At 35.0% G+C, this 13,960-nt stretch overlaps 1 protein-coding gene across 1 annotated transcript; it reads right to left on the bottom strand.

The window, feature by feature from the left end:
- Positions 1-9,685: 9,685 nt before the first annotated feature.
- On the bottom strand, positions 9,686-13,104 carry LOC121243589 (NAC domain-containing protein 86). The gene is made up of 4 exons (XM_041141720.1): positions 12,893-13,104; positions 12,443-12,729; positions 11,188-11,580; positions 9,686-10,238 (listed from the first exon to the last, which is right to left on the bottom strand). Exons 1-4 carry the CDS (start codon positions 13,047-13,049, stop codon positions 9,978-9,980), a joined length of 1,098 nt encoding a protein of 365 aa, XP_040997654.1. The 5' UTR covers positions 13,050-13,104; the 3' UTR covers positions 9,686-9,977.
- Positions 13,105-13,960: the final 856 nt, after the last annotated feature.

Raw genomic sequence — 13,960 nt, 5'->3', positions numbered from 1 at the left:
ATACGCATAAATTCCCCCAGGCTAATTCATCCTTCTCCAAAACCACCTCCACCACCGTTCCTAACTCTTTACCAATAATATTCCCCATCTTCCAGTTCCAAACCATAATTGGAAGATCATGGATACGAACCCAAAAAAATGCCTCAGAGAACAACACTTGATGAACTTACTGGAGCCCTTCTACATCACTTGTCAGCACCAAGTGTTTATCAAACGTCCAAGGGCCCTCCCGCTTCACACGTTCTTTATTCCTGACATCATCGAACTCAGCAATAAACAGATTAGAACTAACATCCCAGATAGAACCAGGATGCCATAGCTTCTTCATCGTTTTCTTGAATGCTTCCTTGTTAAAGTGATTAACAGTGTGAAGTTTAAACAATAGACATCTTCCACCTCTATCCAATGCACCATCTAAAGATGCTTCATCCACCACCAAGACTTCCTCCTCCTTTTCTGTTAAAGACATAAGTTCATAAATCCTCTCCAGATTACTATCCATAGCATTTACTCCCAAAGGAATGAGTGAGATGAAGAAAAATAAGGGAAACCTGCATGCATCAGGTGGGAGAGCCTTTACTCAAGGAAACCCTCGAGAGGAAGCAAAGTTTTATCTATATATTATTGTTTATATGTTTTCAAAATTTTATTTAAACCACTCAAGTATACATTCTTATACCCTCATCCACTCTCTTACCCCTTGGTAATTATATTTGACCAAGAAAAATTAGGATTGAACCAAACCATAACCGAAATCCCAAATGGATGCATCTAGTTAGCCCTATTTTAGTCCACCGAAACTACTTGTTTCACCAAACTTCCACCCTCTTACAAGGTCATCCATTGGTTGCCATGCCATTTCATTTTCTACCACAAATAGTGGCATTTATGGCAACAAACAAGCAACACATCAAACTCATCACCTACTCGGCAGTAGTAGTAGGAGAACAAGCCACTTAGTCTTTTCTCCTTTCTTTTCACAAGCCAACCTCACCTCAATGGTCATTCATTTAACCCCCAATTCATCCTTCTCTCTATAGTCCATGACACCTTCATTTGATTTCTCACACTTGCATTTTTTTCATCCATTTTTCAAGAGAAACCAAGAGAGAGCTAGAGGAAATTTTTCTGGAAGCTTCTGTTCTTGCTTGGTTCTAGCTTTTGTAAGTATTTTCATTAGTTCAAATCTCTTTCGTGTTATTTAGTAATGAGTCTAGGTTACTTGGGAGTGTATTGGTTAATTTTTCTTGGAGATTTGTTAGATGAAAATTAGTGTTGACGGAGAAAAGGTTCAGTTTGGATGATTGTTGATGAACCTTGGGAGTTTTGTGTTATTTTGATAAGAAGTTGTGTAGATCTCTGTTTGACCAAGTATTTACATAATTTTTATTACAAGTTATGGTTTGATTCAAAGTATGTTCGGATTTTATAAAACGTTTTGCATGATCTTTAAAGTGGTAGAAACCTATTGGTTCAAAAAAATATTTTGTTTGGTTTAGTTGTGATTTTAGCTTTAGGATCTTCATTCAATAGTTATGATTTTTGTAAGTCTTATTTTTAAATATTTGATCTATCAATTAAGATTAGGTTTTTAAGATTTATGACTTAGATTTTTGTTGAATTGTTGAGGAACATGCAAGAGTTTGATTTTAGGCATGATATAGAGGCTCTCGGGGTTGATGATTATTTTGATGGATTATTTGCTATGACATGCTAGATATGATTCTTAGATCAAGTTAGAACTTGAACGATAGGTATATAGTTGTGTTATTTCAAGATTTATTGCATGAAAAACAAGGATCTAGTCGCTTTGATTCAAGTCCAAAAACATGTATGCTCAGTTTAATGCTTTCATGCAAACCGAATTGTCATATGTTGTGTTTTGTGATTTTTGAATTTATTCAGCATACCATCACCTAGGTTTGTTTGATGAAAATTTTAGAAGTATTATTTATGATCTTTTGGAGTCACTGGTGCAGATATATAAGTGTTAGACCAAGGACACCAATTTGATTTTATTTGACTTAGTTTTGATGTTTCAGGCATTTCCTTGAAATTTTGAGTTAAAGCTTTTATGAAATTTAAGATTTAGTATCTTAACATGATTTTAGAACTGAGGATGTGATTTTTTAGAGTTGTTATATTCGGTTTAAGTATGTTGTTAGTGTATTAATTGACCAAGTGACAACAAAATCATGGATTTTAACCTAGGATTGAATCGGCCAAGAGGAGTTTTCATACTTGGGTTTAGGTTTTAAAAATTCTAAACTCATATTTGGATTTATGATGAAATTTACAAGAGAAATGTAAATTTTGATAAGTTTGGAGTCCGTTTGAAATTTTCTTAAGTTTAGGGGCAAATTTATAATTTTCCAAAAGCTAAAGGATATTTTGCAAATTTGGCCCTACGTTAGTAAGTTCTGTATTTATGAGGACTAAGTGAGAAACTATAACCCTAGAATGTCTCTAATTTCAGCTTACATTATTTATGAGGACTAAGTGAGATATTATAACCCTAGAATGTCTCTAATTTCAGCTTACATTTCTTTACGCTACACCTTCTTTACACATGACACTCTGTATGCAAGGCCATAAGGTGTTTTTATTTATATTCATGCTTTATTTTATGCTAACTAATTTTTCTATAACATACCATGCCATGTCATCTTATTTTGTTACATGATTATCTATCACATGCCATGAATGCCATACCATAAGCATACAAGTATATTATAAAAATATTTTTATGTCATGCATTAGTCTTTTTGTTTTATCACAATCCTAAGTGCTAGGATGGAGGATTATCCTAGTGGAATTCCCCTATCCACTCTGTAGTTTTTTAATTAGAGTGGAATCCCTTGGATTGAAGAAGTACAATCAATATACTTCGAATGAAACCTAAGTAACTGGTTTTCAAAGTGAAGTCAGGTACCAAATGTCGATGGTCGCCGAAACATGCTACAAGTACAAGTTATGAATTTACCTATGATTAAAGCCTTCATGAATGACTTACTCACAACTCGTGTAAGGATTTATGATGTGATGTGATATTGGCAAGAGTACACAGTTCATAGGGAGTCTTAGAGCATCCATTATCATGTAATCAAACAAGTATATGTATGAATGTCTCATATTCATGCAAGAAAGTTTGCCATGTTCGTGTCAAGTTATTATATTTAAAAGTATGCCATGTTCATGTCAAGTTATGATATTTCTAGGTCATGTCATGCATAAGCAAGTTTATGTTCATCAAGCATACATGTCATATTACTGTCATGCATGTTTACTTATACGATTAGTAGCATAGGAGCTTTACTTGTTGAGATTCATAAATCTCACTATGGTAGTCTCAACTACCATTCCCTCCTAAATGGTAGATAATATGTCAGAGAGGTGAGGGTTAGCGCATGACAGTTTGGATGAGGTCGAATAGGCTGGCAAGGCACCTTGAGGAGCTCATGAAGTCGGATCCCCAGCTTTTGGCGTTTATAGTCGTGCTGCGTGAGCGGCTTGGAGTTTAACTTAGTTTTTATTTCTGGATATAACTATGGAGATCTGTCTTTAGTATTACGTCGTTTTGATTATAAACTTGTTGGACATATGAATTGTCTTTTTGGATATGTGAATATATATGGAAATATGTTTATGTTTTGGTATTAACATTCTAGTACGTCATGTATTGCTTAAAAAAATTATCTGCTGTAAATTCTGCATTTTGTTAGAAGCATGTTAGGTGTATTGCATTTTTAACTATCATGAACGAGAGTATGTGACCTTGTGTTACATGTCTTGATGCTTCAAACTTTGTCAAATCCCAAACAAAGTTTGGGGGCGTCACAGCGGTCACATTAGTGATTTATTTTTATTTTTGTTTTTCAGAAATAAGCTTTTCCCTCATCCCTACCCCTGGAGCTTTTTAAAAAACCGCTCTCCCTCATCCAATCCTCACGCTTCCCTTTACATTTTCCCAATAAAAACGGTCTTCTTCAAAGCACCTACCAACCTCACCCAACCACTTTTAGACTTTTAATATTGGATTGCTTCCTTTTCAACAACAACTCCTACTCCAACAACACAGAGCCCCCTTCAGCATTTCTCTAGTAAATTCTCCACCTCTTTGTTTAAGTTTTTCTTAAGCAGTGCAACTCGTAAATAGCTAGAATGAGTATGACAATTCTTTTGGAGTGGTTGCATTGAGAGAAATGAGAAGCCAGTAACAAACCATACAACCATGGCAAAAAAAAGAAAAAGAAAAAGAAAACTAGGTTCTTTACCACAAGAACAAAACAAGAATTATTGAAAGGCCAAGATGGAATCTTAAATATTGAAAGCATGAAAATCTTGACTAACAAATTGGGGAGTGGTTTTAGAGTTCCATTCAAATGGGGTTGAGATTTGAGAAGTTCTATCTTTAGTTTTTTTTTAATTGTTGACATGGCTGCCACATGGTAAGGCCACGTCAAGGGGGCAAATCCATCAACACTACAAGAAATATATTATGAAACAAGCATGGAAAATATATTTGAAGATGAAAAATATAAGTACTAAATGTTTTATTTACATAGATTAGGCTATTACATTTTTCATAATTATTTTTAAACTAGTTCATTAAAAATAATAATACTATTCAAGGACGCCACCAAAATAACAATGAAGAAATGTGCCTCATCCTCCAAGTCCCAAATCGGTTGAGGACTCCCCAACTGAGGATTCCACTCCTGATCAAGTTGATAAACAAGAGGCAAACGTCCAATCCATACCTACCAGTAAGTAAACTTTTGTTGATAATTAATTTTATTTGAATACTTGGGGAGAAACTGGTTTTAATAATTTTAAATATATTAGCTGATGTCTTGTCATGTCGTGGTCGTGGCTTAACACGTGACCCGACTCTGGAAAAAAATAGAAGGCACAGGAAAATCAAGGTCAACATACCCAATAACTCCACTATGGGTGTGGATGATAGTGTGACATCGCTTTTCTCCTATATCGGAATACTAGTTTGAGCTTATGCGTCATTTTATATGCAGTCTTGGCGAGATGTTCTGAATGAAGTTAAGGATCACATTTGGAGTCATGTACTAGTGAGTTTATATACCCTAATGTTTTGTATATGTTTTAATTTCATATTTTTGACGTAATTCACTTCTTAGGATGAATTCAAACTAAATTTTTGTTGTAGCAAGGAAGTACGAACTGTGAATGAGTTGATTGCTACATTATTTCAACATCATAAGAGACGATGGCATGATCACTTCAAGAAATTTGAGACGTTAGAAGAAGCTGCTTAGTGCCCTTTTCAAAAAATGAAGTTAGATGATTGGAGGAAGTGTTGTGATATTTTCGCAAGTTTAGATTATCAGGTATTCTAAATTTTTTCCCTTTAACTTATTAACATCTATATTGGTTTCATAGATTATATTTAACATTGTTAATTTCTCTTGCAGCACTTAATTTCTATCAATGCATATAATAGAACGTTTTTGAAAATCCACCATTGCACCGGTCCAAGGTCATTCCAAGGCCTTACTAATAAAATGGTAATTACTTATTAAAATTCAGTCATTTTTATCATATTCTTTATTTAAGTACTAACATGATTTTTTAAAATTACTACTATGGCTTTGTTAGAAATGCGATGATCTTGAAAATTTCTCTTTCATTCATGTCTATACTGCTACTCACACCGATGTCACAACGAGTGGATTAATCCTATTTCCAAAGATAATTATATAAGTGAGGTCATTTTGTGTGAATAAATTATGCCAACATGTGAATGTATATTATGTTTTCTTACTATTTCTTTTAATATATTACTTATTATGTGGTTTTCTTCCTAATTATTATAGGAAAAAATGATTGAGATGCAGTCAACCTCTGAAGAATCTTCTCCTAGTGACATTGACATATTTACACAAGTCCTCGGGACCAAGTCCGGTTTGGTAAGAGGTTTGGAACATTCTTTCAAGTGTGTCGGTTCATCCTCCACGATCTCAACTTCAGAAGTTGATAATCTTACCAAAGATTTGGACACCACACACCAAGAAATTAAGTAGATAAAGTCGAGACAGCAGGAGTTGGAAGCTCTCTTATCGTGATAGTCTGATTTAGAAATGCATTTGCATGAGCAACAAAGAGACCAAGAGGAAAGAATACGCATTGAAGTTCGAGAACAAGTACAGAGGGAGATGCTAGTCTAGATGGAACATGTTGTGTCATTGCAATGGGATCACAATGGGCGAGGAAAGAAGAAATAAACTCTATCATTGTTCAAAACTTTTGTCATCTAATTTTGTAACTCTCTAAAACATTTTCATGAGATGTTACTATCTGTGGTGCAATATGATACAATTTGTATGTTTTTTGATTTTACGAAATTATTAATTCTGATTAGTACGTTGGAATGTAAACAAAGAACGTTCGAACATGTCTTTAAGTTTGAATTAATGTTCGAACATAATTACACAAGGTAAGGTATTACGTTCGAACGTATATACTCCACAAATGTTTGAACTTATTTTGTTATGATCGAACGAATATTTCTTAATGTTTGAATGATTAAAAAAGATACGTTCGAACGTATTTATTAACCATCTGAACATTTAATCTTTGAAGTTCGAACAATTGCCCAATAACGTGCGAATACAAAATTCAAACGTCACATCACAAATGTTCGAACATAAAAATCAAACGTGCGAATGAAAAATATCGAATATTAGATCTTTATTGTTCAAATGCTAATCGGTCGGGTAAATGTTCAAAATGTTATTTGATACATTCGAACGTATTTTCTATGATGGAATTCGACTGTCACAAAATCTCTTCACGTTCGAACGTTAAATCTCAACCGTCACAAAAAAAAACTTTTAGTGACGGTCGTACAATAAACCGTCACAAAATATTTTATGTGACGCATTTTTTGTGATAGTTGTGGGGATGGTTTCAAACCGTCACAAAAAACTTTATGTGATAGTTTTCTTATTTTTTGTAATGGTTTCATCCGTCACAATAAATGAAATATGTTGTAGTGAGTCTTCATATATATATATATATAGGAGCATTTGGATGAGTCTTTGTTAGATTCTCCGAAGGAAATCTGTCGACAAAGGTCTCAATTGGAAACTTAACTACAAATCCAAGGATTAAAATGATAAAATTAACTATAGATCCTCTCCTTTCAAGTCTTTAAAGGAGAGGATTTGGAAAAAATCAATAGTTGGAAGAATAAATTTTTATCCTCAACAGGTAAGGAAATTCTCATCAAGAGTGTCTTACAGGCAATCCCAGCCTACACCATGTCTATTTTTAAATTGCTTGGAATTCTAATTAAAGAAATTGTGTCCCTCTTATCTAGTTTCTGGTGGAGTCATAGTGCAGAAGGGAAAGGAATTCATTGGAAAACCTGGAGGTCTTTGGGGATGGTTAAGAATCAGGGAGGCTTGGGGTTTAGGGATCTCAACAATTTCAACAAGACTCTTCTAGCCAAGTAATGCTGGAGGATGTTAAAGGAACCAAACTCCTTAGTCTCAAAGGTGTTCAAATGGAAATATTACCAAAAAGGCAACCTGTTGGAGGCAAAGTTGACAGGTACCCCTTCTTTTATTTGGAAAAGCATATGGTCTAGCTTAGATTTGATCAAAGAGGGGGCTGTATGGAGAGTTGGAGATGGCACAAACATAAAAATTTGGAAAGATAAGTGGATTCCTAGTCCAGTAACATTCCAGATTCAAACACCTATAAATACTCTTGATCCTAAGGCCAAAGTAGACACATTGATAGAGGAAGACAGTGGTGAGTGGAAGAAAGACCTAGTGAAGGCAGTGTTTAATGAAAATGAGGCAAAGACTATCTGCTCTCTACCAATTAGCAAAAGATGAGCCAGTGACAGATTGATGTGGATTGGATCTGCTAAAGGTGTGTTTACTGTAAGAAGTGCCTACTTCTTGGAGACAGATAGACTGCACAGAATGGCAGGAAAAGCCTCGACAAGGGGTTGGGATAATGGAGTCTGGAAAGAAGTATGGCAACTTGAGGTCCCAGGCAAGATTCAAAGTTTCATTTGGAAGTGTCTGAATAATATTCTTCCTATAAAAGAAAATCTTACTAGGAAGAATATTATTGAGAACAACATATGCCCAATCTGTCTTAGGGAGAGGGAGACAGTAGTTCATGTCCTGTGGGAATGCCCTGCAGCAATTGATGTATGGGGGAGAGTTCAACATGCTCAGTAAATGGAAGAGGAAATTCTATGATTTTTACCTTCTGTGGAATGAAATGCGATTAAAACTGAGTAAGGAAATTGCGGAGTTGGTTTCAGTAATTTTCTACCAAATATGGGTCAGGAGAAATACCTTCATCTTTCAGAATCAATTCTCCAAGCCTAAGGCTATTGTAAGAAGGGCTCAAGATGACTTATCACAGTATAAAGAATATAACAAGGCTAGTCCCAAGGGTGCTGCAGCTTCTCAAGGGAGTTCTCCAATTCCAAGATGGAAACCTCCTGAGTGGCTATATTTCAAAGTCAATTTTGATACAGCTTTTGACAAAGACAAAGAGAGTATGGGAGTGGGAGTGGTGATTAGAGACTCAGATGGCAGATTACAAGCAGTTTTGACAACTCATCAAGATCATATCTCATCAGCTCTCCAAGCCGAGAGCTTTGCTTTCCTAAGAGCTATGGAATTTTGCATTGAACTTGGTTTTAGCCAAGTTTGTTTTGAAGGGGATGCTAAGATTGTTGTTGATGCAATGAACTCCAAAAGAGAAGATAACACATGGTTGGGCCAAATGACAGAGGATATGCAGCAACTAATGAAGCACAACCAAGCATGGCGCCTCAAGTACTTTGTTTACAGGTTAGCAAACAAAGCTGCCCATACGGCAGCAAAACTTGCTAGTAGGTGTTACTGAAACTATTTGGTTAGAGGATGGTCCCGAGGAGGTTGTACTCAGTACAAGGGGATTTACTCATGTATGATGTAATCACTTCCTGATCAATGAAATTCCGTTATTCAAACAAAAAATGATAAAATTGAACAAATGAGGACTAAAAGATAACGATATAAAACCCCAAAATTGAACATATTATACTTAACCCAAAACATTCTAATATTTTTTTTATGAAAAATAAAGTTTACATGTGACAACCTGCTGCATGTCATGAGTTGGCCAGATCGTTTCCAATTATCGTTAATGTACAAAATAAACTAACGGGTGAATAGTCCTCATCCTGAGTATACCACATCATGTGAATATACCGATATGGCATGTGAATTATTGAAAATTTTTTTAAGGGATAGCAGATATGGCATGCATGAATATGCCTAATGTGAATTCCCGGCTGGTTGACAGGAGTATCATGTACTTGACATCGCTATCACATTCAGCAATTCTGATTATAGAAAATAACAAGGGATAGATGGAGGCACTGGTTGGAATCATACCAGACTAATCGATGCACTGAGTTCCATAAGATCAATTACTCAGTCAAGGGTGTTTGGACAAGCTGATAGTACTAAGATGGGTGATCTCCTGAGAAATCTTGTGTTTCACCAGATGTAGGATACATACAAAAGTTGAAAACTCAAAGAACCTTTTGCAGAAGATTGAAAAGCTATTAATCCAAACAATATTTATATATATATAAGAAACTTATACATGAATATGTATATTAAAAAAAATCACCACCGAAAATTAGATTTTCCATTTGATGTAAAAAATACAACAGATTTCAACAAATGGAAAAAACAAAGAAAAAAAAAATTGTTCTATGCCTAGCTAGACTCATCATTCTTTAGAGAAGAACATAACAGAGCCTTATCGTCTGTGGTTGTCGAAGAATCCCCCAGATTTTGGTTATTTTAACCGAGCACAATCATGTTCTACATTACTACTGTCAATATTAATGAATTGTAGAAATGAAATATTTTTGAAATTCATGAAGATCTATATGTTGGTGCATGTACTCGAGGTCGATCTTATATGGAAAGGGCATTAATATTGGAGGAGTTGTGATGATCTTGAGATGAACACAACGAAAAAATCTCTTCTAATGTTCCGTTCATATCGTCCCGGCCGTATTTGTCATGTGAAATGTACTCGTAGATGATTTCAGGCTTCAATGACCTCGTTTCTGTCAAATTTATCTGAGGAAAATCTTCAAGTTCCAAGGGAGGGTAATTAGGAAGTTGATAATTATAATCCAGTACTTCTGTGTAATTTGGAACATATAATGTATCCTGCATTTAAAGAAGACATGATAAGCTGGTGAATACTGAATTAATGAGCAATCATTGAGCAAAATGATTTGAAATACTGAAATGGATGCAGATATATCCAAGATGGTCATGAAGCACTACTTCTTCTTGCATGGGTGCGATACATAGTGCTTTTTATCAGGTGTGTGTGTGTATATATATATATATATATATATATGATACAGAAAAGGCGCAGAAAACATGTTGTGTTTATAGCAAAACATGTCTAGCTATATGTATATTGGAATTAATAGAACAGCTAGCAGTCAAACCAGAATTATAAAACTGGGCAAGGGGTCAATCATTACTGAGACCATGCACGGAAAAGAATGTCATTTAGAGAACCTGAATTTTTTTTACATTTTTTTGGGTTAGCCGTGAGGAAAATGGGGAAAAAGACGTTTGAACTTTGAATGATATTTGAGTCAGTCAAAAGAAGTTATTGAAGATGGTGCATGAAAAAAGCACCCATCTGAGTCAGTCCAAGAGATTTTAGAAGGAAGCTTTCGGAAAAGGCAGTGAGTTCATTGCATCCAACTTTTGTTACTTTAGGATCAAAAGAGAAACTCAAAGAGCTTATTTTCATGTGGGGCCAGCTAGCTTAAACCACGGCCACTAGCTAGCTAGATCTTTCGTTTATGCATGCTGCATGCATGGATCCAGCCATGATTATTGATCCTGTAATAGTACTAGTAGTACTATATATAGGGTTAATTAATTAATGATCTTAAAATTAAATGCGATGTGAACATGAAGCCTTGGTAATCAAGTATAAAGCAGGAATAAAGCAGAATATTGCCGGAAATATGGATTTAAAGTATATATATAAACTGTGTAAATTAAAGCAGGAATAAAGCATAATATTTTGCATAAATAAACTGTGTAAATATATATATTTATATATATATATATATAGTTGAATTTGTTTTACCTGCTGATCAGTTAGATTTGAGGGGCATTCCACACCGACAGCACACAAATCAGCAGCACTATTTGCTTCATCCGATGCAAATTGAGCTTGAAAATCATCTGCTATGGCAGTTTCAGCAGGCGTTCCTTGAGTTAGATCTGAAGAAGAAGTATCTGAGGGGAACTTGCAGGAATACTCAGCAACGAAATTCTCATCCTCCAGTACTTCTGATCTCCTCCCTCGGGAATTAGTTTCAACTCCAGTATTAATACTGATATCGTCTCCAAATATTTGTTCATCCAAGACTACTGAATCCTTCTTATGATCTAAATTCACAATCGGTTCTTGCTCTTCTTTGGTTTTTGGCATCTGTATTAATGTTTTCTTGAAAACTCGACATAATGCATAAGATTCCTGCAGTAATTATCGAACACAAATTAATATATACTGTTTAATTAATTTATCGATCCAGCTTTCATAACAAATAAATCGCATGAGCAAGAAAAGATCAGTATCATACAAAGATCTAGAAAAGTAGGTAGAGAAAGAGGGTGAAAAAAAGAAGTAGTAGAAGTAGATGGAAAGAGAATACTAAGTACGACTAAAGTGATATAACCAAAGACTCTTTCATCATCATGTTGTTGATAAGCTATTCCTTTCGAGGGAAAAAGAAAATTAGAGAAAAAGAAGAAAAAGGAGGAAACATATGAGATTTGCTTTATTTTTTACTGATTACTTAAAGATGATATAACTATCATGAAGATAGCTCTGATCAATTTGACTGAAAAATCATATTCAAACAATGCAGTTACAAATATCTTAAGATGATCATCATGTTCCTCATGACTGACTGCACGCCTGCTATTTTTGCGCTCATTTTAATGCATTGGAAAGAGCTCCAGATTAAATCATTTTGAAATGATAAGGTACAGCAACCTAGCTAGCTAGCTAGCTAGTTCTTTGAAATAAAGAAATCATGCTGCTAATTCAACCTTTTTTTTTCTTCTTTTTCTTCCAGTACTTATTAGGGTTTTTCAGGGTTTACTCCAGCTAGAGGAGATAATGCAATATAAGTTTGATCTCTAACCCAAAAGTGACAATCAATACTACACACTAACCCTTTCAATTCAAAGATCTCATCATGATATTGTTTTCCCTCTTTTCTTGTATTTTGGTGGCATTTTTAGATCCAACATTACAACAGTGAACTTTTCTCTGAATTTTTTTTCACTTCAGAAATCCTTTGAAAATGGTAATTAAAAAATGGGATGGATACCTTCAAAGATGATGATGATTCAGAAATGCCACACACTGAGTCGATGAGGCGATACTCATGCATCACCCAGTTACTCCTAATGCCATGGGGAGCTCTGCCTCTATAATACACCAAAGTTTTCTTCATGCCAACTGCTCGCTTATGAGAGTGCACGGACCGATCTTTACCAGTTGCTTTCCAATAACCAGCTTGTGTTGCTCGGTTTGTTCTTGATCCATTAGGGTACTTTCTATCCCTTGGACTGTAAAAGTACCACTCCATGTCTTTGCTTGGCAAAAACGATTTATCTGTTCATGTATGGTGGAAAATAGATAGATTAATGGGTCGCTAAACTTTCAATGTTGATGTTTGGGAAGGAAAAAAGAAAATTCAGAAATACGCTTAATTGCGCGAATGATAACTCATGATATTTCATGCAAAAATAAGCTATATATATATATATATATGTACCTGGTAAATCCCATGGTTCACATTTATAAAGATCGACTTCAGGAATTATTTCAAGCTCAATCGTTCGGCCACTAATCTTTCGATCTAGATAGTAAGCAACGAGTTCCTCATCTGTTGGATGGAACCTGAAACCGGGAGGGAGACTCATGGGAGCCATTGCACAGAGAGAGAGAGAGAGAGAGAGAGAGAGAGAGAGAGATGAAGAAAATGGATGAACTTGGAAAGAGAGAGCGAAGAAACATAAACTAAACTGGGTTTTATAGTACACTGAACTATATAGATAGGCCATACAGAGCTGCTAGGGTCGGAAGCCATGAAAGTTAACCTTTGAAGTTTTCATTATATTACAATGATGCCATTCACTTGTCAGTTTCTAAAAATAACCCTAGTCGTCCCTAACACTCATGTCAATGTATAATGCTCTCTTTAAAAGCGATTAGATCGTATTGAAGTGTGGTAGATCCAGTAATTACACAAACAAAATGGGATTAAAAGCAGAGGGAATATGATATACGATATAAATAGTACTACTGCTTTGGCTTTAGAAGAGATTCTAAGTGTAGGGTTTCGTGTGAAAACCCAGTGGAAGGATAAGAAGCTTCCCTGCTTTTGTCTGCTCACAAACTAACAAAAACAGAGGCTACCTCAAAAGGCTGTGTGGGGACACTCGACCGCCCATTGTACACGCAATACTATGCGGCCCCTAGCTCTCTACTTATTTTAATGACTCTGGTCTAGCTACCAACACACACATATATATATATATATATATATATATATATATATATAATATCATTCGTACGTGATCATGTCATGCATGGTTTCTTGCAATTACATATATCCTCGTATAATTGTCTATCTTCAGATCAACATGAATTAATGCATAGAATCTTAGAGCTGCATGTTTAATGAGTAAAAAAAGGTTTTTATGGTTTTTGAATTTTTTTTGAAAAATTAATTTGATTTTTTTTTTACAGGATTTTTAAGAATTGAAAAATTATTTGGATAAACGCACATTGTGAGGGCCGGGTATTAATGTTTTTTGGGTTTTGTGAGTTGTTTTCATTT

This window comes from Juglans microcarpa x Juglans regia, chromosome 8D (genome assembly GCF_004785595.1).
Source record: "Juglans microcarpa x Juglans regia isolate MS1-56 chromosome 8D, Jm3101_v1.0, whole genome shotgun sequence".
NCBI lineage: Eukaryota > Viridiplantae > Streptophyta > Magnoliopsida > Fagales > Juglandaceae > Juglans > Juglans microcarpa x Juglans regia.
This window is presented reverse-complemented; position numbering and strand designations above follow the sequence as displayed.